This window comes from Pygoscelis adeliae, unplaced genomic scaffold, assembly GCF_000699105.1.
Source record: "Pygoscelis adeliae isolate BGI_AS28 unplaced genomic scaffold, ASM69910v1 Scaffold189, whole genome shotgun sequence".
NCBI classification, from domain to species: domain Eukaryota; kingdom Metazoa; phylum Chordata; class Aves; order Sphenisciformes; family Spheniscidae; genus Pygoscelis; species Pygoscelis adeliae.
The window spans coordinates 1538525-1562079 of record NW_008825543.1 but is presented as its reverse complement, the minus strand read 5'-3'; the positions used below and the strand labels follow the sequence as shown (position 1 = coordinate 1562079).

The 23555-nt window shown below is 46.5% G+C and overlaps 2 protein-coding genes across 2 annotated transcripts in view; one reads left to right on the top strand and one right to left on the bottom strand.

The window, feature by feature from the left end:
* Window positions 1-3551: 3551 nt before the first annotated feature.
* Window positions 3552-19679, top strand: CAMK1G (calcium/calmodulin-dependent protein kinase IG). The gene is made up of 13 exons (XM_009331951.1): window positions 3552-3745; window positions 8238-8355; window positions 11276-11404; window positions 11931-12005; window positions 12782-12920; window positions 13063-13186; window positions 13736-13811; window positions 14392-14504; window positions 15544-15622; window positions 16048-16135; window positions 16913-17340; window positions 17879-18009; window positions 19038-19679. The coding sequence occupies exons 2-12, from the start codon at window positions 8264-8266 to the stop codon at window positions 17970-17972; spliced, it is 1437 nt and encodes a 478-aa protein (XP_009330226.1). The 5' UTR covers window positions 3552-3745; window positions 8238-8263; the 3' UTR covers window positions 17973-18009; window positions 19038-19679.
* A 417-nt stretch (window positions 19680-20096) lies between these two features.
* The window catches only part of LAMB3 (laminin, beta 3), a 25142-nt gene continuing 21683 nt past the window's right edge, over window positions 20097-23555 (bottom strand). The window contains exons 18-21 of the mRNA XM_009331987.1: window positions 22389-22530; window positions 21828-22004; window positions 21246-21399; window positions 20097-20558 (exon numbers count right to left, since the gene is read on the bottom strand). Of these exons, the coding sequence (XP_009330262.1) occupies window positions 20422-20558; window positions 21246-21399; window positions 21828-22004; window positions 22389-22530 (610 nt within the window). The 3' untranslated portion in view covers window positions 20097-20421. The remainder of the gene's footprint in view (window positions 20559-21245; window positions 21400-21827; window positions 22005-22388; window positions 22531-23555) is intronic.

Sequence of the window (23555 nt, the reverse complement as noted above, 5' to 3'; positions counted from 1 at the left end):
TTCCCAGGACCATAATTACCAGGTTAAGAAGAATGCGCTAAACCTGCGGCTAAATTCCTTGGCTAACTCAGTTACCAACTTAAGCACGTTATAAAAGTAAAGCCTGTAGAAAAAAGCAACTCTTTCCAGCAGAGACAGTATAGATTCAAAGCAGCAGCATCTCATTCCACATCAACTCATTCCGAATCGCACTATAAAGAAACCTCCTTGCTTTACAGTCAGTGTCTGTGTTTTAAGGCAACAAAGGAAAGCAAATAATGCTTACAGGTTCCACTTGAGAGGAATACATTATTGAATCACGCGTTATTTCAAGGAGCTCGTCTAGAATAACACCTCCCCCTGACCAACCACTCAGAAATCCCAGCTGCATTGCTTATAAAAGTCCTTATTTATTTATTTATTTGTGCTCCAAAGTCCGTGTTGTTGTCATTGGCTGTGCTGCAGTGCTCTCTGCTGGCACCAGCCTGGGAGTTCCAGGGATGCTACAGCTGAGCAAAGGCAGCAACAAGGCTGTCACACCCCTGAGCGTGTCCACCTGGGGATTGCACTTCTGGTGCTGCCAGGCCCTAGGATTTACAACCCATGAGTCAAGCTCCTGGAAAACCCTGAGATTACCAACGCTGGTTCTTTGTATTTGCTTTCTGAGTTTGTATTTCCATTCAGGGTGTCACATCTCAAAACTTCCCTCCTTGAAAACCCCTGCGCATGCGCCTCCTGCACAAATGGCCTTGCTGCCCTGTTTGCCCTCTCACTGATAGTATTCAGAAGATGTTTTCTTTTCTCACTTCTTTGCAAAAACTCACAGAAGTGTTCCAGGTCCCTTCTCACCAGAAGGGAAGGACCCGCAGGAACAGGGCTAGCGGTGCCTTTCGTACACCTCTACAAACAGGCTGCTGTAATTTGCACATTGTGCTGTTGGTTTCTATCACACCTCCTTACTTCTGATTCATGCCATTAAAAGCTAGATTGTTGCTTGCTCTGAGTGTCTTTGGTTAATAACTGCTATTTTAACTCGAGCCCATTGAGAGTTCAGCAAAAGTCCCTGAACTGAATTGCCTGTTGCCCTAGATTTCTATCAGGCAAGGTTGAGAGCCACCATCTTGACTGATTCTTTCCACAGCAAAGCCCACAAGGGAGCTTTTCCCTCTCGCTCCCACTGGGTTGTTAGTGTTTTTCTCAGTGTGTTTCTGAAGGCCAAACGCAACGCTGCTGCTGTGAGGAACACTGCAGCTCTCACATACTGAAGAGCTCTGCTCCGCTTTCCGTTTTTCCAGGCAAGTTTCTTCCTACTTCCAACTGCTGTCCCTAGCATCGCCCTGCTGTAGTCATGCTCTTTCTGTAAGATTTATAATACATTTACAGCAAGTGCTGCAGAAGCAAGACAAGGCATGCGTACCCGCTCCAGTTTATCACAGCCATCTCCTATTCAACACAACTAATAACACCACAAAAACTCCAAGGACTGGAGCACAGTACATGTTTCCCTTTTGTTCTCATTATCTCTGCCTTAAACTTCTCCCAAAGCAATCGCGTTATCACAAATCATGTCATTTTTAATTTCATTTCCCCTTAATCACCCTACAACTAACCCAGCCTGGCCTGACTCGGTGCCCCCCCACGCAGGGCCAGCGAGCGCTCCTCCGTGCGAGGCAAACAAAACCCGGGGGTCAGGCACCAGCATCACAGGAAAGATGGATGCCAGTTTGTTCTCCCTATTAGCACTCTATTTGGAATTATCATCATAATGAACCTATTTCAATAAAGGACTTGTTGCTTTCCTCCTCTGCCTCCCCTGTGCCCGTCTACCGGCCACCTCGCCAGCAGGCAGTGCTCGGCTCTGCTGCGGGTACGTAGGTGCCTTCAACTGAATCTATCTTAAAATGCCCTCCGTGGTCCAGGGTGTCTTTTGCTTCTGTGTTATCTCACAACACAGGTTTTAAGTGTGGCTATTAAATTTCTGGTTAGGATAGGATTGCCAATAGCTTTTGAGAAAGTAGAAGAACTTAGTAAGAAAATCCAGAATCTTATAAAATAATAAGAAACGACCTGAGAACTGAATATGACAAAGATAATAATACTGAAAGCACTAAACTGTTTTTATGTTTTAAAACTGGATTTACTAGATAGGAATGAAACAGCAAGAGGCAAAAGCGGCCAGCACCTTTCTCACTCCAGGTCTGACCCGAGGCACAGCGGGCTACAGCCCCTGGCTGGGCGCAGGAGGGCACTGGGCACCGTGGGCACACACATCCAGCGGCCGGGACAGGCGCTGTGCCTCCCTGCTGAGGGTTTCTGCTGTCTGCCAGCTGCCAGGGGTTTTACACCGGGGTGCAAATGGAAATGTCTGTGCTGCAGCAGGACCAGAGGGATTGACCTGCACGTCCATGTTTATACGTACATACACACCAGTGCATATATCTATACGTGTGGTGTGTGTATATATATACACACATACATACCCTAATAAATGACCTCACGTTACTCTGATTTTGGTGTCTCACCCATGATGCCAGGGGTGGGACTGGCTCCCCCTCACTCCAGAGGGGGTACAGACGGGGCCACACAAAGGCTTTTGGTGCTGCCACATGAAAGACGTTAAAGGGAGAAACAGGCGAAGCTTTACAAGGGTTTCAAGATCAGATCAATGCAAAGTCCACCAAAACCTAGCGCTAAACATTCAAATCCACAGCCAGAAATTCTGACCAAAATCCCTGACGCTATGGAGTTCACAGTGATGGAGTCCAGCCAACAAAGAAATGGAGAGTACTAAACTGCCTTCACCTTGGAACTAAGCTACTGAAGAAAAAAATATTAAGAAAAATGATGTGAACTTCTAGTATTGCCTCAGAGTTGATTTATTCCTGATATAAAACTAAACTTTGCAGCGATATGTACCTTTTTCATGCATTATTCTAGATGGCAGTGTAAATCAATTGAGAGTGCAGTCAGTAAAGTTGTTATTGCCATCTCTAAAAATCCGACAGTACAGAAAAGATTCAAAGAATTATTAATATTTCCTATATTCATATGTGCTGTGCTTCTTGGGACGGTGCACACAGGGAGGTTTTGAAGGACAAAATAGAGCCATTGCATGCTTTGAAATAGTCCAAAACTCTGGTGATGGAGACTAGTCTCTGCTGCAATGCTTTTTCTCCATGGTTTTCTACCATCTAAAAATGGTGGAGAGCATCACCTTCCCAGCGTTGGAGATGAGAGGGCTGGGGTGCAGGAGCATCCCAGCAGGAAACCCTGTCCCGGTCCAGTCCCGCTCCGCTGTGTGGCCCCACAGAACTCCCAACATCATACAAAAGAAAATGGGGCATTTTTTTAATACCAGGAAGTCATTTGTTTGATTAAGGCAAATCATATTTGTGTTCCACCCAGGAATATTTCAATACCAGATTCGGTACTTGCGAGGAGCAGCTGCTGCTGCACACTGTGCACCATTTCTCCCGGCAGCAGCTTGAGTCAATTCCTGCCGGTGAAGCGCTCGGGTTCCCGTGTCCGCGCTGCCAGGTACCGCTGCCGTTATTGACAGCGACGTGCACGCACACGCACACCCACAGGCAGCTCGTGCTCGTGGCAATTTACTCCCCGTGAAGTGCTGCCTGGTTACCACCACGGCGGAGCCATCTCCTCCCTCCCCGCTGCCAGTGAGCACCCAGGCGGGCTCTAATCTCCGCAGACCACGGGAGCTGAGCTGGAGCAGCAGCGAACAGGAGTTGCTTTGTTTGTGCTGACTGGGGTAAGCATAATATTATTTCCTTAATAGCCATTTGCTTTTCCTGCCATTCTGTGGAGTGAAGCAGGTGGGATTCTGCCCAACCTGCTTTTTTAAAATGAATTTTCTCTAGTAACAGGAAAACACTGGAGGACTTCTCTGCGCAGACTGTTAGTCTAGTTTCCTATAGCACTCATGTTATATTTAGCAATTTCATAGAAAGCTGCCTTCTGACATTTTACTTCAAAAGTATTTTAAGGAATCTGAAATATTTATAATGAAAAATGTGATTTTGCAAGTGTTCATCAAGGGCTATTAAGTTAACAAACCGCTTTTGAATTGATGGAGTGGTGGGATGAATGCAAGATGTTTAATGTGGATTTGTTTTTAATGGCGAGCTCATGTTTTCAATTTCTTGTTCTTTTTGTCCCTGAACACCGAGGCTGCCCGTTAATCCATTCACATGCAGATTGCTTGTTTTGGTGTATTTTTTTAAAGCAAAGCCTTTTGACTTTGTATTCTCCTTTTTTTCTGTAAACTTCTAAAGGCAAAATCATGAAAGCAGCATGTATCTTCCCCCTCCACATGTAACTTTGTCACAAGACTATTAATCATGTCTTACAATAATTTTGCTAATGCAGTATATCCATTCAGAAGCAGAGCGTCTGTCTGCAGATGGATTTGTTACTGCGAGATATGAAAGCGGAACAAATTTCTTCAGGAAATATTTAAGCAAGGTCATAATAACACTCATTACGTTCTAAGCAATGATGTGTCATTTGCTGGATCAGACAGTATAGCAGCAGTCACATTTATTGACTTAGTCTGTAGAAGAGCCCAAAGGTTAGACATTAATATTGAAACTACTTACTACTTTCCGCATATACTCATCAGATTGAAGTCCTGCATATCACTTAATTTGTTACGACGGAGAAGAGGGAGGCTAAACAAATTAAAGCAATGTTATGTACTTCGTTTTAATCTCCAAAGGTCTTTACCTAAATTAATGAGCATTTCTATTTTATTATGCAATCTTAACACACTACCCGTTCTTGCACTGCCAAAAGGTGAATGGGCAAATGGGCAAACACAGACCCTTCTCTAGATTAGGTGTTTAAAGTAACGCATTTTTAAAGCGCATATTGGGTGTACTCTACCCGTGCATCCCACTGCTGCGGCTGGAAGATGTGCCCACCAAGCCAGGGGATGATGCACATCTGAATGGGGTGTCAGGATGGATCTGACAAACTACGTCAGGAGCGTGATGGAAGCGCGCAGACAGACACATACATCATATGGCAGGAAAACCTGCCAGTCCAAGCACAAAGTCTGTTTGCCCAACTTTTGTTATGATGTTTTCTATTCCTGGGGAAAGTAAAGCTTCTTCAACTAAGTGAGCAGATACATTAAACCCTGTTTACCCATATGCTGTGTACTAGCACCAAGAAAAGTCAGGATGATGTTGGGCCGGAGCCTGAATAAATAGCAGGAAACGGACAACAAACGTATCAAACATTGCGTTCTCACAAACTGCTGCAAAGTGCAATAAGTGGCTTAACCAGGCTGAGGGACAACGTAAAGATGAGTTCCCAGAGCCTGCATCAGGAAAGTCACAGGTCCCATAACCACGGCTGGACCCTGAGGCCTCTGTGTCCTGCACCAAGCCCCTTTGCAAATTCTTTCCCATGTATCAAAAGAGGAAAAAGTACTGAGAATAATATGATCCACCGTGAGGAAGGAGGAAGGTGGGCAAGTATTCATCACCCGAGCGCATATGCAGCTTTACATTTCAGGCAATCAAACATTTCATTATTTTGCTCTCAAAATAGCAGCACTTACTCCCCTTCCTCACAGAAAGGCGAGGGGAGGCAGGAAATGACTTGCTCATGATGGCACAGAAAAACCGAGAAAGCAGGAAAGTTATTCATCCAGCCTTTCCTCCAGATATCAGCAAAACCAAATGCCGTACACAGAGAGTGACAGAAGGAGGAACTATAAGATGAACAGATGATTCACAGGAGACTAAAGAAAACACGATACTACCTTCCTTTAGAAGCAAAATCCATTTTAAAAAGAAACCTGTTGAATTCACAAGGAATTAAACGCGAGAATGTTAAGGGAATCGAGCTTAAATGAGCAAATGTTGGGCAAATTTGACACTTGTGCTCAAATGGGCCAAATTCACAGAAGAGAGTGTACATGGTTCCACTGTCACCTCCCGCCGGGGGGTGCCCCATCACCTCTGCCCTGGTGCCTGCGGCACAGTCCAGCCTCCCCGGGAGGGATTTCTCTGCACCGCGCTGCACTCAGGCTGTCCCCAAAGAGCTTGTGCCAAGGCTGCACTTCAGTGCAGGGGCTGCACAGGAACAGAGACTAAAATACTGTTTGTCCCTGGGGCCAGGCTGACCTACTTTTTTTTTTTTTTTACTTCATATTCTTTGTTTGACAGTAAGCTGAGAAAGAAACAGGGAGGTCATCTGAATTTTACCCGTCATTCAACACCACACTAGCATCATGCATTTGATATTTATTTAAAGGGGATAAAACTCACCTCCACCAGCAGCTGAATGTCTCTGCTGAAAACTCTCTTTCTTGTGACATTCCAGATCTGTAGAGATTTGGGATGGGCGGATGACCGCAAAAGAAAACTTCATTTTGGGCTCAAAATATTGGTAGAAAGGTTTCTACTAGTTGATCAGCATTTTTGTGAAGAACTTTTGATCTTCACTGATTCTAAACAGCAAGATATGGCTGGTTTTTATAAGGAGTTGTATTGCTAGGAGTTATGCATCAGAATCCAGAAGGTAAATAAAGGTCAAGTGTGTGCTGGCCTTTGGTGATTTTATGAACTGAAGCCTTCAACTGTTTACAATTGAGTCAATTTTGTTTTCAATAATGTTAAATTAACCTTTAAAAAATTGTGTCAAGGAGCTCAAAATCCTGACACTGTGCTAATTAAGGAGATAAACTAGGTTCAGGAGGAATTTAATATCTAAGCTGTCTGTCATGAAACAAGATCTTTAAGCTTTTTCTCTGCTTTAATACTTCTGCCTTTTCCAAACGCTTATTTTTACGCAAAAGATTGTGCTTTGTCTTTCGAAGGCTCAGCTGTGTCTCACAGGCTTTGGAGCAGCCGTTCCGGCTCTCGAGAAGTGCAGTGCTCCACATGCCAAGGGGATGCTCCACGTGCCAAGGGCGCTGCTGTCAGCACCCAAGCCCCTGCTGCCCAGGGATATTTTAAGTGCATTTCTTTTGTATGCTGATAATGTGGACAAGCCACATTTCTTTTTTTTTTCCCCGAGTCTCAGGGCTTTTTTTTCACCTTCCAGCATACTTCCAGTTCTATAATGTTAGACCTGATCTTATTAAGAGTGTTTAGATATTTATATATTTCACACCTCCCAGACCTTGTGCAAGCTCTAACTAATTCCCCACCGCTCTGGTGAGCTCCCCCCATGCTGACAGCATTACTTTCTGTATTACAGCAGTGCTGCCCAGCCTGCACTCTAAAGAGCTTAGCGGTGGGGCGGACTGGGGCCTGACCAAGGTCAAGCTGCCCTTGAGCAGTAGCACATGTTTCAGATGAACGGATCAGCCAGGAGTTCCACGGCTGCGTTTACCGACAGGCCAGATTTCCTGCAGTTACACCCTCCAACACCGATAACACGGGCTCAGGCACATCCCCGCAGAGCAGGGGCGACTCCAGAAAGCTGCATTTTCTGCGAGCTGCCTTCGCCATCCCCTGCGCGCCAAGCGGGGGGCTGCAGGCGGGGACCGCTTGCTCCGCATCCGCGGCACAGAGACACACCATCAGGGCAGGGCACTAAAAGCTGGGCACCCCTTCGCCATGTCAGTGGCCTCCCAGCAGCCAGCACCGTGGCATCGCAGCCCTGCGAGAAAAAGGCAACGGGAAGGTTATGACTCAGAGCAAAAGCAATCAGGCAATTAATAAAAATTAAAGATGACAGCAGCGCAAACTGTACAAGACAGATCAAAAAAATGTTTTATATCAATTCCCCTCCCTGCAGTCATGAGCTCTTTAAACTATTTATTATTTGAGCGATACAGCAGCTCAACTAAAATCCATCTCCATCACTAGTCATACCTAACTTTTCATCCATTAAGTCATCGATACCTTAGTTAAAATTAGCAAGCATTCAGCAGGGCTTTTTTAACCACTGAATATGAAGCACAATATAAACATTTGTAATTGCCAACATGTGCTAAGTGAGTATACTGACAAGAGAGTATTACCATATGGTCACCAGTTCCTACCCAGCTGATCCAGTATTACGCTGCACTGACAGCTGGAGGGGGACGTAACGGCAGGGACGTGGTCAGCACTAACAGTTGTGAGTAGCAAAAGCTGCACAAAATTTCACATACTCAAAAAGTCTGACTCCTCTGACCAAGCAAATGCCATTCACGGCATCCTGAATCCAGCTAGCTCCTGGGTGTTCTTCATGACAGCACCTGCCACATCGGTCACCGCTCCTCCTCCTCCTCTTCCTCACAGCGTTCCCTGCTTCCACTCTGGAGGAGATGGGTCGCAAGGAAGAGGACGACAGCAGCTCCTGGAAGAAACAGACGAGCAACATCCGAAAAACATTCATTTTCATGGAGGCCCTGGGATCGTAAGTACCACAGCTGCTCTCCAGCCAGAGCCACCTCTAGACACCGGCTTCCCAGCCCAGGGCAGCGACTCCCTTCCTGGCACTGGCCAATGTCACAAGAAAACGGCTCCCTCTGAGACAGGCACCAGTATCCAGGTGAGGGGTCGGCGCCCCATCGCTGCCGCACAGTTGCTGCTGGTGCTCTGATTCATGGCTCGCGCTTGCCAAGCAGCACCGAAGCAGCTCCTCCCCACCCAGCCCCGCGGCACGGCTCCGGGTCAGCTCTGCCCTTTCCTCCCTTCCCTCTAAGCCTGCATGGCAGCTTAGTTACAGTTTTTGCTATTTTCCTGTTGAGCACACTGGTCTGCTGCTGCTGCAAGGTCAAGGGATGGCTCTGGGAGAGGTATTATAATAATAAGTCATATATTTAGCTCATAAAACCTGACTCGGTTGAGGGATGAAACAGGAACAAGGATGTTCAAGTTGTACGATACTTCTCTGTGAGTTAACAGCTTAATTTGCCTATTCATGCAAATGAGACAAGAAAACATTTCCAAGGTGGTGGAGGAGGAATTGAATTACCTCCACCAGTGAGTTCTGTCACGGCCAAATTTTCTGCGACTTCAGAACCCACGGCAACGCTCTGAAAAAACAGCTACTCCAGAGCTGGGCGACATTTTAAATTACCGTGTTCATGGTCAGCCTCAGTAATTAGTTAAAATATCCAGCAGCTTTCTCTAAAGGAATGAGGTTAGAAAAAGCTTTGTTCTCTCCTAGCCAACTTGTTGATTCATCATTTTTTAATAAGGGACATAATTATTATAAACTGTTTGGGACAGACATCTAGAACAGATGCCCCAGCATCTGATTTGTAGGTTGTTCATTTCCTACTATTACATTAACAGGAAAATTTAGCATTAGAAATTGGGATTTTTTCCACATGCACCGCTTCAGCTAGCTGACAAACTGCTTCAGCTAGCTGACGAGTATAAATGAAGATCTGGGTCCTAAAACTACCTGGAAACTTACTATCACCTTCCCCCAGCATCCACAACTGTTGGATTAGGGACCTTAGTGAGGACGTCCCTGCCTATTCCCTGAGAGCTCTAAGGAACTTGAAAGGCATTTCCATGAAACAGCCTTCAGAGTTTATATGGATAAAAGGAGAAAAATGTGTGAAACAAGGAAAAGGTCCCAACCCCACCTGCTTTTTGAGCCAGAAGAGAGAAGACCGTTGTACATAATTTACTGAGTGAAACAAAAATTCATCTGTTGGGATGCTTTCCCAAAAACCTATGGGGTTTTTTGTTTGGGTTGGGTTTTTTTTTTTGTCGGTGGGGGTTTTTTTCCCCCCTTGCTGGGAACCAGTCCTGGCACAGCCCAGTTCCTCACAACCCCAATGGTCTTGCACATTGTTTCAGCAGCACTCAGGGGCCCGCTGGAGAAGGAGGAAAGCTGAGCCGAGCAAGGCGCTGCCTTAGGCTCCCGCTTGCCCCGTGTCATCGCCGGCTGCCACTCCCCAGCAAAGACACAGGAGCAAAGCACCGCATGCCAGATGGGTACGGCTCCGTGCTCAGCCAACCCATCTGCACAGTAAGCTGGATTCTTTGTTTAGTGGATCAGAGGAGATACAGGTTTTCTGCCCTCGTTTACTGGGTTTGCTGCAATAACATCCCAACCAAGAAGGTGCTTCCGCTGCGCTCACCTTCCTCGCTCTGCCCTCCAGCTCCCTGCAGCGCTTTGCAGACTCAGTGGCAAGTTCCATTTAACTGCCATCAATTAATCTGTTGCTCATTTGATAAGAATTATTGAGGACTGACCTAGCAAAGTATGCACTGTCACTATCTTGAGGCCCACATTCAGCTGCAAAGACAAACCTTTAACAGGATTGAGAGCTTTAGGCATGTTATAAATACCCGCTCATCGCTGCACTAGGCTGAACGCGTATCAGGAATGCACAGGACACTCATTGTCACTTTGTCACTAAGGGTACGCAGGTATTAGCAGTCTCTGCAGAAAGGAAAACACATTGGATGCTGAATGAAAGCATTAACTGAGGTTATCCAGTTGTTCTGCACTTTAGATATACAAAACGTTGATTGATAGACCCAAACTGCAACGTAATTGGGCTCTCCTCACTGCAATTCAGCTACCTTAGTCCTCAGGGCGATGCTGACCAGGGAAAGCGAAGGGCTACTTTAAGATGATGGGGACTTTGAGGAGACAGGATTTGTATTAAGCAGGAATTTGGCCCTGTTAGAATGGAGGCTGTTGAGATCTTTCCACAGGGGGTTGTTAACCCTAACGAGCACCCGAGCTGCAGACTGCCCCATTAGCGAGGTGGTTATCGATACAGGCCCTCGGCTGGGCTTGCACTTAGCCCGGGAAAATCCCCCCAGTCCCAATGGTTTCAAGTGCAAAGGTTCTTTGAAAGGCAGCGAGCTGTGAGACCATGGACAATACCTCCTCCTGCACCCACCCTTGAGGCTCGTGCTGAAAACTGTGTTTGCCATCTGCCTCCCCGGAGGTGTGCTCTGAATCTGGCACGGCTGAAGTTCACCCATAGCCCAGCACACGCAAGAGTAAAACACTTGACTGTCTTTACAGACAGTCCCAAAGAATGTGATTTCATTTCATTGCAGGGATCTTTTTTGTCCACTACCTCAACACAGCTTCATGATGAACTTTGCAAAAATAACCTTTTCTCTACAAACAGAGAAAATTGAGGGGGGAGGGTGTCTACATATTGCATAATCTTGCATTGAATATCCTAAGTTTGGGGCTGCTGGAGATGTAGTTCTAGCTTTACAATCAGCATCCACTTAGAGTTAAATTACTACCGTATTGTTTTTTCTTGCTCTTTCCTCTTTCTCTCTGTAAGTATCCTTCCAGTTCACAGCAGCAGCATCTACTGAAATACAGCTTCTTCTCCTCTCTGCAGAGGTGCCTTTTCGGAAGTTTTCCTAGTGAAGCACAGAAGCACTGGCAAGCTCTTTGCTCTGAAATGCATCAAGAAGTCTCCTCTCACAAGGGATAGCAGCTTGGAAAATGAAATAGCAGTGTTGAAAAAGTGAGTGTATATATACATTGTTATGTAAAGTAGAACAAATGTCCTTTCCTAAGCCATATGGCTCTACATTAAGAATAAAGAAATAAGAATTTCTTTTTAAAGAATATATAAATATTACTATGAATTAATAGATTAGTAAAGTTTCTTCTCTCATTCCTTGGCTGGGCTTGTACCCCCGACAGCCATACTGCCCCAGACCTGTGGAAGGAGATAAATGAAGCAAAGCAGTACTCAGGGAAAGGAGAACCACAGTTAATGCTTTTGCAGTCCAGGTAACGCACCTGATGCAGAGCAGGCAGCTGCTTAAAAACAAAGGATCTGGTCCTCCACCGTTGGTGCCTGGTGCTCCGAAGGTAGTTTGCAGCAGCGTCAACAACCCTCTGCCATGCAGGTCGAGGGAGATCAGCCACAAAACAGCCCAGTGAACTTTCACTGGTGATTAAAGCAAGATGACTCTTGGGTTTTCCACTTGAGAAGCCACTTCGTCCTTGCCAGGTTTGTTTCTGACCCACGTTTATCTTTGCAGAATAAAGCATGAAAACATCGTGACTTTAGAAGACATTTATGAGAGTACAACCCACTTCTACCTGGTCATGCAGCTGTAAGTATCAGCAGAGCCATTTCTTTGTGGGCCACAGAGGAAGAACAGTGGCAGGACCAGGGTGATGCACTGTATTTCAGCACCTACGTACCAGAGTCCCTCACGTGTAAAAGTTGCATGCACAAGAGCCATTCAAACACCCCCCACTAACGAAGCGAGAGCCGCATGGTTTGAACTAACCTGGACACTTCTCATGCTGTCTTGGCCCATGCTCGTTTTAGCAGCAAGTTTCTAAACCAAGATTAGGATCTATTTATGCAAATTAATTCATCACAGTTTAGCAGGGCAGAAACAGAAGTATTTCTAATTAAAGCTGTGCCATGCAGGGTTTCTAGAAATGAAAATGGGCAACATGTCAGCTGCAGAGAAAGCAGCTCACTGTGGGCATCAGCTCTGAGCACCCAGCTGCTACTGCTAACTTGCAAATTTAGCTAAAAGGAAGCAATCACACAAAAACCTGTATCTGCTTGTGTAGCAGAGCCTGAAGGCAGTCCTGCCCACGGTGCTGGATGCCTGTGGCTCAGACCTGCGGGAGTTGCGTCGTAACCTTACCCAAAATACCTATGATTACCAGTAATGCTTACTGGCACCCTGAAATTGCACTCAAGAGTATCCATCGGCCTCTCAGCCTCACAAAAACTGCTGCCCAAGGAACGGTTCTGCTATAGGTGGAGTTGTAAAAGGACCAGAAAGTTAGCTTGCCTCACACGAAATCATGATTAGCTTTGTTCAATTTTCTTTTCAGTCTTTTTCTTTCTGAACTACTATTTCCACAGGGTATCTGGGGGAGAGCTATTTGATCGAATTTTGGAACGAGGAGTTTACACTGAGAAAGATGCGAGTGTGGTGATCCACCAGGTCCTGACAGCAGTGAAGTACCTCCACGAAAATGGAATAGTTCACCGCGACTTGAAGGTGAGACCTGTCCCCCAGCAACAGCAGTGCTTCAGGGAGCTGGTGTGACTGCAGACTTTACCTGCTCTGCCCCACGACTTTCTGTTGTTCCTTTCCATTTTTCTGCCACAAATTTCAATCTCTGATCACTCTGTGTTCACAGCCTGAAAACCTTCTTTACCTTACTCCTGAAGAGAACTCCAAAATCATGATCACAGACTTCGGCTTGTCTAAAATGGAACAGAACGGCATCATGTCCACTGCCTGTGGGACTCCAGGATACGTTGGTAAGCCAAGAATCAGGAATGGGCTTGTGCTGGTGGACTGTCGGGGAAAAAAGGTCGTGCACGTACAGTACATTGCCTAGCAGAAAGGAAAAAAAAAAACCAACGTAATTACGTTGACAACAACATGCTACTCACAGATGCACTGTGTGGACCACATAAAGACTGAATTACAGGTGAGTGTAGAGACTGCAAAATCCCAGAACATTTAAAAGTGCAAAGAAAAGGATAAAAAAATATTTCAGCGTTAGTCATGTATTTATTGAAATTTTAACACAACGGGATTTTGTCCACCAGACTGCACTGGCTTGATCCACAGCTCACTGGTTAAAGCCTCAGGATGCAGGCAGAAATTGTCAGTGATTCTTTCTATTCAACGGCATAAAATAGATACAAAAAGCACAGACCAATCTAACTAGTAAATGGAGCTGTTACTGGCTGATTCTGCTGCGCTATCACCTCAGAGACCAAGTGTACAAGAACTACTGCTTTTCCCAGTATTGAGTAATTTATTATTGCTTAGAATTTTCATTTGGTTTTGCTGTTCTGCAGCCCCCGAAGTCCTCGCCCAGAAACCATACAGCAAAGCCGTAGACTGCTGGTCCATTGGAGTCATCACCTATATCTTGTAAGTAAGAGCAAACAGCATCCCACTTATTTTTCCCATGAGTTTCCCAACTCCTCCATTGTTTCAGACATCTCTGCAGAATGGCAGCGCAAGCAGGGGCGATACCAGACCTCCCATTTTGCTGTGGGAATACAGCAGCGGTGTGTTCTTCGTTTGCACAAGATTCACTAGACCACAGAAGTGAAAAGGGATGTGGGGAATCAAGTGCTGGAGTGCAGATGAAAGGAATCACATTTTCTCTATTATGTGCCTCATCCTATGCTTTGTTTTTTTTCAGTTGCCTACAAATATCATTCAATCTTCCTCGGTACTTTTTGTTTCATTTCCTCCTACGCCATACAGCTATGTACCAGCTGTGGCTTTGTACTTTCACTGCTGCAGTTAAGTTTTTAACTCTTTAACTCTTTCCTGCAGCTTTACCATTACACTTAGATAGGAGGGACAGATGGATAGAACAGCCTTCTCTGTTACTCACTCACTCATGTTGCCCACGCGTGCCCAGCCTGGCCAGGCTGCAGGGGAGCCTGTGCAGATGTGGATGGCAGCACTGAAGGACCACGGGCTTTCTGCTCTGTTCCAGGCTGTGCGGGTATCCTCCTTTCTACGAAGAGACTGAATCCAAACTGTTTGAAAAGATTAAGGAAGGCTACTACGAGTTTGAGTCTCCATTTTGGGACGACATCTCCGAGTCAGGTAAAGCTCCGGCACTGGGAAGCACCGCGCTCCCTCCCGGAAGCTGCAGTCCAGAACCTGCAGCCTGCGGGCATGAGCCTGCACCAGCAGAGCCCCCACACGCACCCCGTACGCCCTTCGCTTGCCTTAGCAGGGATGGAAAAGGATGAAGCATTGAACTGAGTCACTCACACAGCAGCAACCCCCCAGACGTGGGAACTGATTGCAGAGGCTCCCAGCACCGCAGGAGCAGGAGTGATGATGCCAAAGCTGAGCTGCACTGGCAGAGTTTGGGGTACTTTGCATCCTGCCTGTTATGCAGCATCCTCAGCTGAAGCCTCTGTTAACGTAACCCTGATTTTCACAAACGATTAGCGAGCTCAGAGTAGGCTTAGGTTTCCCTTAGAAGCAGGGGAACTCCAGGGTTTTTTCACCTTGGTTTTCTCTGGTTTTGGGTTTTTTTTTTCTTTTCCCCTTTGCTTTTCTTCCCGTCAGCTCACATTTCCTTACAGCAACACAGCAAACCGTGTCAGCCACGACTGCACCCTTCCACCAGATTAACCTGCTTGTGGAGCTCGCCTGTGCAGAGTTTACTGAAGCCAGCATCTTAGCAGCATGTTTTGAACATCAATCTTTTATACATACAAACAGAACTAGCATGAGGTTTGTTAGGACTCAATAACAAGCACCACAATCCTCCCTGTAAAAAAAAAGAAAAAAAAAAAAGGGAGGGATGTAACTGCTCTTTAGGGCGACTTCTAAATCTGCTCAGTTTGCACTTTATGTTTTTTAGAGTTATTTTTTAGCTGAATAATTCAAATCAAATTCACATAATCTAAGCCTGAAGTTTGGTACGTCCCCAGTTAACATTTTTTCATCTAGAGCTCTTCACTACAAGCATCTCCCTTTAACGGAGTAACAAAGCTGCATGAACACCTCCTTCTCGGGGCTGAGCTTTGCGATGATTATCCACTAGCATTTGCCATATCCTATTAGGATCATATCTTGGAACAAGGAGAAAATAACCTTTTTTCTCTGCTTCTCCTCCCCTCCCAAACAGCCAAGGATTTCATCAGACATTTACTGGAGAAAAACCCGAACACGAGGTTTACCTGTGAAGAAGCCCTGCGGCACCCATGGTGAGAGGACCGGGGCGCCGGCAGTAGCTGGTGGCCACAGGGATTTACCAGCCTCCGCGTCTCGCTCCACATGCTCGGTGGTAGCTGAGAACAGGGGTGTCTCCCCAGCCCCCGTTATTAACGTCACTGTCTGCCTCCACGTGGCCCTGGGTGTTTGGTTTTTGTGTGTGAAGAAAGAAAATTATGAATAATTAAGGAGACAATTTGTGCATATTTGCCTCCATAAACAGAGGCAAAGAAGAAATCCCATCCTGAGCTTTTCCAAGCTTTGAAGTGTGTGTTTGTGTTACATTTTGTTGCTGTTTTTCCTTTGGGTTTAATTATTGCTGATTGAACGTACAAAGCATTTAGTTGCCTCCAGAACGTGGAATGCCTTACAAATGCCATCTGCCTACGAGCCCATTTTCTTCTCTCCCCATCTGCAGGATTAATGGAAATACAGCCCTTCACCGTGACATATACCCATCTGTCAGTGCTCAGATTCAGAAAAACTTTGCAAAGAGCAAATGGAGGGTAAGTCGTCTGCTGGTGGGAGCCTAGAGCCGTTTCACTAACAAATGCCAGTTCCTGCCATCTAGCAATAAGCAAGGCTTCAGCTGTGTGGGTAAGAACCCAAAAGCTGAGATCCTCCAAAGACTGCCTGAAAATTGTATGCAGTTACTGTTTATAGTATATTTGGACCAATATTCCCTGCTGCAATGCATACTGGTAGATTTACCACAAACATTGCACTACAGTGGCCTCGCCAAGAAAGTAAAGGGGAGGGGGAAAGGATTATTGCCTTTATACCGAGGGAGTGAAATCGGTGCTCCATCAGCAGATCTTTCTGGGAGCTTAATCCGGCTTTTCCTCCTTTCAGCCTTGAAGATAAATTGGTACTTCATTTATATCAAGAGTTTTAGTAAGAATCGAGGTGGAGAGAGGAATGCCAGAGGAACCACGTGTATGATAGCATTTTAAATACTTACATTAAAAATTCAGCTCTAGTCTCCATTTCACACTGCGGGGTAATTTACAGCTGTTCCCCCTGATTTCTTCATGTAGAAGTGGTTGTAACCTTCAAAAGCATCCGCAGTTTGCACTCAACGGAAACTGTGGTGTTTATGCCAGGAACGAGCACGTCCCACTTCCCACATGTGGTGCAAACAGACAGTCAGTGCTAACCAGTACAGCGCTGCCCGCCCTGAGCACGCAGTCATTACCTAAGGGGGACAGCCCATTCGTCCCGCAGCACCCACCCAGCCTGGCATCACTAGGTGCTCACCGTGGGGTTTTTGTCTTCTTCCACAGCAAGCCTTCAATGCCGCAACCGTTGTGCACCACATGAAGAAGCTCCACATGAACGGTCATGCAGCAGCTGAAAGCACCCTCCCTATCATACGAGTCACAGAGGCATCCAGACCCAACACACCCATGGCGGCCACCCGGCCAACAACACCAAACAAAGATGAGGACACATCACTCCCTCTGGTCCCCACGCAGGGCTGTCCAAACCCTCCCACTCAGCTGGAGCAAGACACAGGAATGAGAGAGGGAAAGCCACAAAGCCACTCAGAGAATGGACCGCCACCCGCAGGCAGTAGCCTGGTCCTGCCAGATAACCATAGCCCACCAACCAGAACTTCTTGCGGCTGCAGTCCAGCCTGCGTGGGGCACGAGAAAACGAAGACGTCCCTCTGCACCCAGACAGTGCTTCTTAAAAAACCTGCAAAATCCCAGTAGGTATCCAAAACATTAGCCATCATTTCCAACAAAGTGTACGGGAATAACCATCTCTGGAAGGAGTTGCCTGGCATTTAAGTTGCCAGCCCCAGGTGGAGGTAGAAAGAAGGGAGGAATAAGGACAGAAGCAAATGTTTTGACTGGCTGGATAGCAGTACCCAGCCAAGTGTCTTCCATGCTTGTAGGAGCATCAGGTGAGGCACATTGCCCAGGCCGCATGGCAAAGCTTGCAGTGAGCTGAGGCAGCAGTGCTCAGCTGACACACACCATTGACTTGAGCACATTTGCTTTCCAGAAACTGCACTTGCCTGTGGTTGAAACTGCTGATGCCAATTACTCAGCTGGTGCTGAGTGACTGGACCCTGCCTTTGCTGCAGCCTTAACTCGCACCCAGCTCTGCTTTGCTTTCAGCAGCTGATGTTCTTTATATTAAATACACAACTTCAAGTTGTGTTCAATTCACGTGCAGAATGATCCTAAATATTGCTATTTCCTTTTTCTTCTTTCTCTTCTGATTCTTCAATTTCCAACCAGTCATTTCAAATCAGAAGTTCTTGTTCCAATGAAAACCAGTAAACACTCTTCTCACTGTGGCACTGGGCAAACTGGAGTTTGTTTGATCATGTGATGAGGAGGCAGCCACCGGGCTCCCCACATCACCAGCGGTAAGTGCTCCACAATCCAATCACTAGCTACTTTTAATTAATCCCATTATGGCATAAAACAGGGAAAGGCACAAATAGCAAAGTGATTGTACATGAAATAAATTGGCTCACAGGTTTTTTGCAACAGAAAAAGCCTTAACTAAACCATCTTTCAAGGAAGAAATCATCTTTCAGCTTCCATTAAGGCCAGTCCAGTGACTCTGAATCCAACTTTTACAGTTACAACAGGATTGCCCAAGAAGCATGTGAAAAGAAGCCAAGCATGGACCTGTCATATCAAACTCTACAACTATTCAAAGCTGCTCACTGGGAATCACACTGGAACCAGACAGCTTCATCAGCTGGGATTAGGGCTTTTTAGCTGGGTCTCAGCTGTGACCATGAGCACAGGGCTGACAACAGGCTGCTGGTGCATGACTGAGCATAGGCAGGACATCCCTGCAGCCTGAAGGGCCATTCCCTTTCCCAGATTCAGCCCAGGCAGGTCAGTTTAAGTTGCTTTGTTACCAGAGAGCAGAGCATGGAGATGTTCGTTTTGTGGGTGAGCAGAGTACAATCATGAAAGTTTCACCCCGTTTGACCATAGCTTGGATTAATTCTGGACTAGCTAAATTGTTATCATTTCCATCACATTATATATAAGCAGTAAGAAGTATTGCTATTAGATCCTGCAATAAAGAATGTTCCTCAAAGGCGAGCATACGCTAGCATAGTTCTCCACAAAAGCTACATAAAGTGAGCTACATCCTATCATCTTTTACGACCCTCTCTACTGATGACATTATATGAACAGAACTGTAAAATACAAAGGATTAATAGAAGAGACAAATGCAAGTAGGATCTACTATAGGCTTCAAAAAGGTCCATTCCAATGATCAGATATGTAATAACCCTTTATAAATAAGGCACACAAAGGGATCTAAGCTGTTCCTAGCCCCCATGCTACTGCTTATTAACAGAGCACACTTTGAAGGTAGCAGTCTAGTGAAACCAAGTTCAACCCTCATTTGAAATTCTCTCTCTTGCAGAAACAGAAGGGCTGTTTTACTCTTTTCTGCGCTTCAAAGCCAGACATCAACAGTGCAAGCAAGAAAGGAGGCTGTGTCCTGCCAGGAGCAGGCGGGCAGCAGTGTCCCAGAGAGCAGCGACCGACTGGTGACGAGCGGCATGTTAGTCCCAGGAATCCATCAATGCAGTGACCTCAGCGTGTTTCTGGATCATTAAAACTGAGAGAAGACACTTTAGCAAGGGAAAGTCTGAGGCTACTGCAGGCATATTCAGTGTATATTATCTATACGACATCGCTCAATGCTATAAGCTTTTGTTTTCTGTATATTGTTTAGTTGTCCAATGAATAATAAGTGCACTGCACAACATAAATGCTATAAACCAAAGCTATGCAGAGTTTTACTCAGTGGCAGCTCAGTTATTTTTACAGTCTGCATCCTGTCCTTGGATTTTGGTTAGTCCCAGGGTTCGGCACTCTGAAGTTCAGCATCAACCAGCTGCCCAGGCTGTGCAGTTCTCACTTCAGCTACAAAAGGAAAGATAACCTGCTAGCAACCTCCGTATGTCTGATAATAATCACAGCAAGGTCTAAATTCCCTGCTTCCAAGTCTGCAATTGCACAATAAATACTTGCTTAATAAAGCTGAGTTTTGTTTTGTAAAGTGCCTGTTGGTTATTCATAGAAATTTGATGCGGAAACGGTCTATTAAGTCCCTTCTAAAGCATTCCCTGTGCAGCTGCAGACCTGCTCCCTCTGGTATTTTTCTGGCAAAGCGTTACATGGTAAATAAGCAGATTGTGTCAGAAAGTCAAACAAGACATTTGACTTCACCTTTGAGTATGAGATCGCATTTCTCTTATTTGTATAAACATAGGTATGTTGTATAGATACAATGGAGATAAAAATTCTCTATTTCTGTGATCTGGTTCTTTGAAGAAAGCTCTAGGAGGGAAGTACTGAAGCCATGGCAAGTTTTAAGGATTAACTGCAGCATAGATAAAAAAGTTTTAAAAGGCCTCACATGAGGGTTTTAATTTGAACAGTAAGATTCAGCTAAAAGAGCTTGAATTGGCTAAAACAAGAAAAAGAAATAATGTCTTGGTTTATAAACCCCTCTGGAAATAACAGCTTTAGGGATGTTTTTATTTGCAATGGAAGATTGATGTCTCTCCCCCTTTCTCCTCCAACCACCGAGCAGCTTCAGCCAGTCCAACAAAGGTTAGCCCTCGCCAGGGGGTTGCTCCTTTGGCTCAGTGCAGCTATTTTCCAGCAGTACGAAAACTCAATTTGCTAAAAATAGAGACATTAGGCACATGAGAACTCCAGCTGGAAAATGGGAATAAATACACAAGTCAGTGTCTGCAGAGGAGGAAGGCAATGCCGTCGGAGCACGGGCAGCTCGCTCAGGAGCAGCTCTCATAGTAGGCAACTCGCTCGTTGATGGCGTCCCGGATCCTTCCCACCTGCTCCTCCAGGCCCAGCAGCCTGGCTGACTTGGACATCAAAGCCTTGTTGCTTTCCTGAATTTCCATCTCTAAAGCTGAGGAGAGAGGGCAGGAAAGGGTTACACGATGATCAGACAGGAGGACGGCATCATGGCCATTACCCACCCCAGCAGGCTGGGCTGAGCCTCCATCTCCCTCCTGCATAGCTCTGGTGGGGCAAGGAAAACAAATATCACCACCTCCTCCTCCTGTGTTCCCCCTTCTCCCCCTCAAAAAACCCAACATGACTGCTCCAAACAAAGCCATTACTTTTGAATACTTAAAAATGGAAACGAGTGTGGAGGAAAACAGGGCCACATCGGCATCACAGGCAGGGCGTCCCTTCCACGGCCACCCACGCACCCCTGCAAATACTAAATTTACTGGCACAGCACCAGCAGTTGCAGCCCAAACCTGCACCATCTCACTGCCGTAAGTATGTTCTCTTCCTCATAATTTCTTTCCCTCACCCCGCTGGGAGTCAAAAGCCCTTCCCCAGTGCGTGAGATTATTACTTATTTCTTCACTATGAGGGTGGTGAGGCACTGGCACAGGTTGCCCAGAGAAGTTATGGATGCCCCATCCCTGGAAGCATTCGAGGCCAGGTTGGACGGGGCTTTGAGCAACCTGGTCTAGTGGAGGATGTCCCTGCCCATGGCAGGGGGGTTTGAACTAGATGATCTTCAAGGTCCCTTCCAACCCAAACCATTCTATGATTACACTGAGTTCACAAAGAGTCTTACTTTCCATCCTGAGCATCATGGCCAAAGTTTCCTCAAACAGAGCCTGTGCCTCCAGGTCTATGCTTTGCACCCTGCTGCCCTGCTCTCCCAGAGCCGGGCTCTGCTCCATCCTTCTCTTCAGCTCAGCGTACATTTGTTTCACTTGTTCGAAAGCCTGTGGAAAAGCAAATAAGCAGTGCAGGTAGGAGCAAGCAAGTAGACGGGGGGAAAGGGGATTTTCCAATGTTGAATCCATTTTAAATATTAAATGGATATTGCACTAGAGCTTTGCCACGATGTTATCATGCAAATGCATAACAGTTCATGATGCACTCCGAAAGATGCTGACTGACAGCTGTATGGGTACTCTGCCTCAGGTGGGAGATACAACAGAGATAACTCAGGGAAAAATTCAGTAGCGGGATACTGCATCAGATTAATAAGAAGTGACACGATAACGCACAAGCCGTGGCCTGAACAGGAAAGCCTCCTCGCCTCATCCAAAAACGTGCCAGGCCACAGCTGGCTTTGCTGTCTAATGACAGCGGGGAAGCGGAGCACAGCTGTGACCGCCCTGGCCGGCGACGTGCCAGAGCCCGGTACCTGCTGCGCGCTCCTGGCCTGCTCGCCCGCCTCCCCAGCCATCTGCTGCGCGTCGGTGGCCCGCAGGTGGTTCTGGTCCGCTCCACGCTGCAGCTGCGAGAGTCTTTCCATCAGCCCGTCCAGCTGGCCCGCAAGGGACTTCACGTTCTTCTCAGCTGGACCAAGAACAGCCTCGATCTAAAAGCAGAGCGCTCCACATTAAGAAGGAAACCACATCCAAACCCCACTCCTAATTTTTTTTTCCTCTGCGCAGGGACCAGCTACACTGCTTGACAGACACATCACAGAAGCAGGGTTTCGGCAGGGAGCCGGGACTGCTCCCTGCGCAGCTGAGCACGGCAGCCCCAGGGCTTGTCTCGGGGGGCTCAGGCAGGGACCATGACTGGAGTTTGGAGAAGCACACAAGTGAGGCACCGCAGAAAGAAGATTGTACAGCAAAAGCTTCACCAGATCCCATTTCCCAGCTGTGCTGGTGCAGGACTCTACCAAGTGAGGAAGTTTCAAAGGAGCAGTGAGCAGGGCACAGTATCGTTATTTGGGAAGTCACCGCACATCACTTACTTCATCAACACGCTCCTGAATGAACCGGAGGGAAGAGCCAGAGCCCCTGATAGCACCCCGGGCCTCCAGGAGCACCGTGTTTGCTTGTCGCAGATTCCCAACCACCTCTTCCACGTTGCCCTCCACAGCATTCGCCCGGTTCCTGGGGAAGTGTGGAAAACAGCCAGGAGTGAGCGTAGATAATCACACAGGCTGGAAGTCAAGGTTGCAGAGGCTAAATAAGGAAGCTTGAGAAGCACGACAGGCTTGTTACTGAGAAGGTTGCAGTCCCCCTCCCCTAAAAGCCACAAACCCACACATCTGGACACACTGCACTCCAGCAGGTTTCCTTTCGAGAGAAGTGTTTCTTCCTTTTCATACCCCCAAGCAGAGGAGACAAACCGAGAAGGGGAGAGAAAAGCCTTCCTTTAAACTAGTTAGGAACATTTATTTTGTAAGTAGTGCAAGAAAAAGTATTGAAGGGAAAGCAATAACCACTGAACCAGTTTCAATGAATACTTTTCTGCCTGCAGTGGGACTATTCAGGTCGGGTGATAGAGCTCCCCATAGAAAGCCAGACTCCCTTGTCTCATCACTTCCAGCAGGTTAAGCAGGTGTTAGACACTATCAAGGAGTTTACGTACTTATCCCGCTAACCTTCTCGCTGGGATATTGCTGCAAGTCAACATGTGACAAAGTAGATGCTCCAAATTTGCAAGGACGCTCTGTAATTACTTTTTAAGGGACCACAGGATAATCCTCCCAACTTTCACCCAGAAAACAAATAGCCCATTTAATCTCCTCATGCTCTCTTGTGCAGTTAGGATGTAGGCCACCAATATCAAGTAATACCAGGGCAATCCTGTCATCTCCCATCACAGGGACTTCAAGAGATAGAGAAAAGCCTCCATTACTTTTGGTAAAGACCTTCTTGTTCTAGTATCTATAACAAGATCTATTCTTGGCAACCAGATTTCTTATTTGTATCAGGGCACCAGGAAGGTGTCTGCAGAGATTTGCAGACTCATTCTTTCAGGCACTGTACAGACAGAGAAGATCCCAGGCTAGAGCTTCATATTTGTGCAGGTCGGTACAGCTCCAGCAGAGCGAGATTTCAATCCAACTGAGAACCACCACACTCACTCTGGCTGAGTGACCCTCAGCTGCTGAAAGCCCTTGAACCCCAAC

Excerpts from the sequence above, each read along its gene's own strand:
- CAMK1G (XM_009331951.1), top strand. The coding sequence starts at position 8,264 with ATGGGTCGCAAGGAAGAGGACGACAGCAGCTCCTGGAAGAAACAGACG. Across the intron at positions 11,405-11,930 it reads GAAATAGCAGTGTTGAAAAA|AATAAAGCATGAAAACATCG; the intron begins GTGAGTGTATAT and ends TTATCTTTGCAG. Across the intron at positions 13,187-13,735 it reads TGGGACTCCAGGATACGTTG|CCCCCGAAGTCCTCGCCCAG; the intron begins GTAAGCCAAGAA and ends GCTGTTCTGCAG.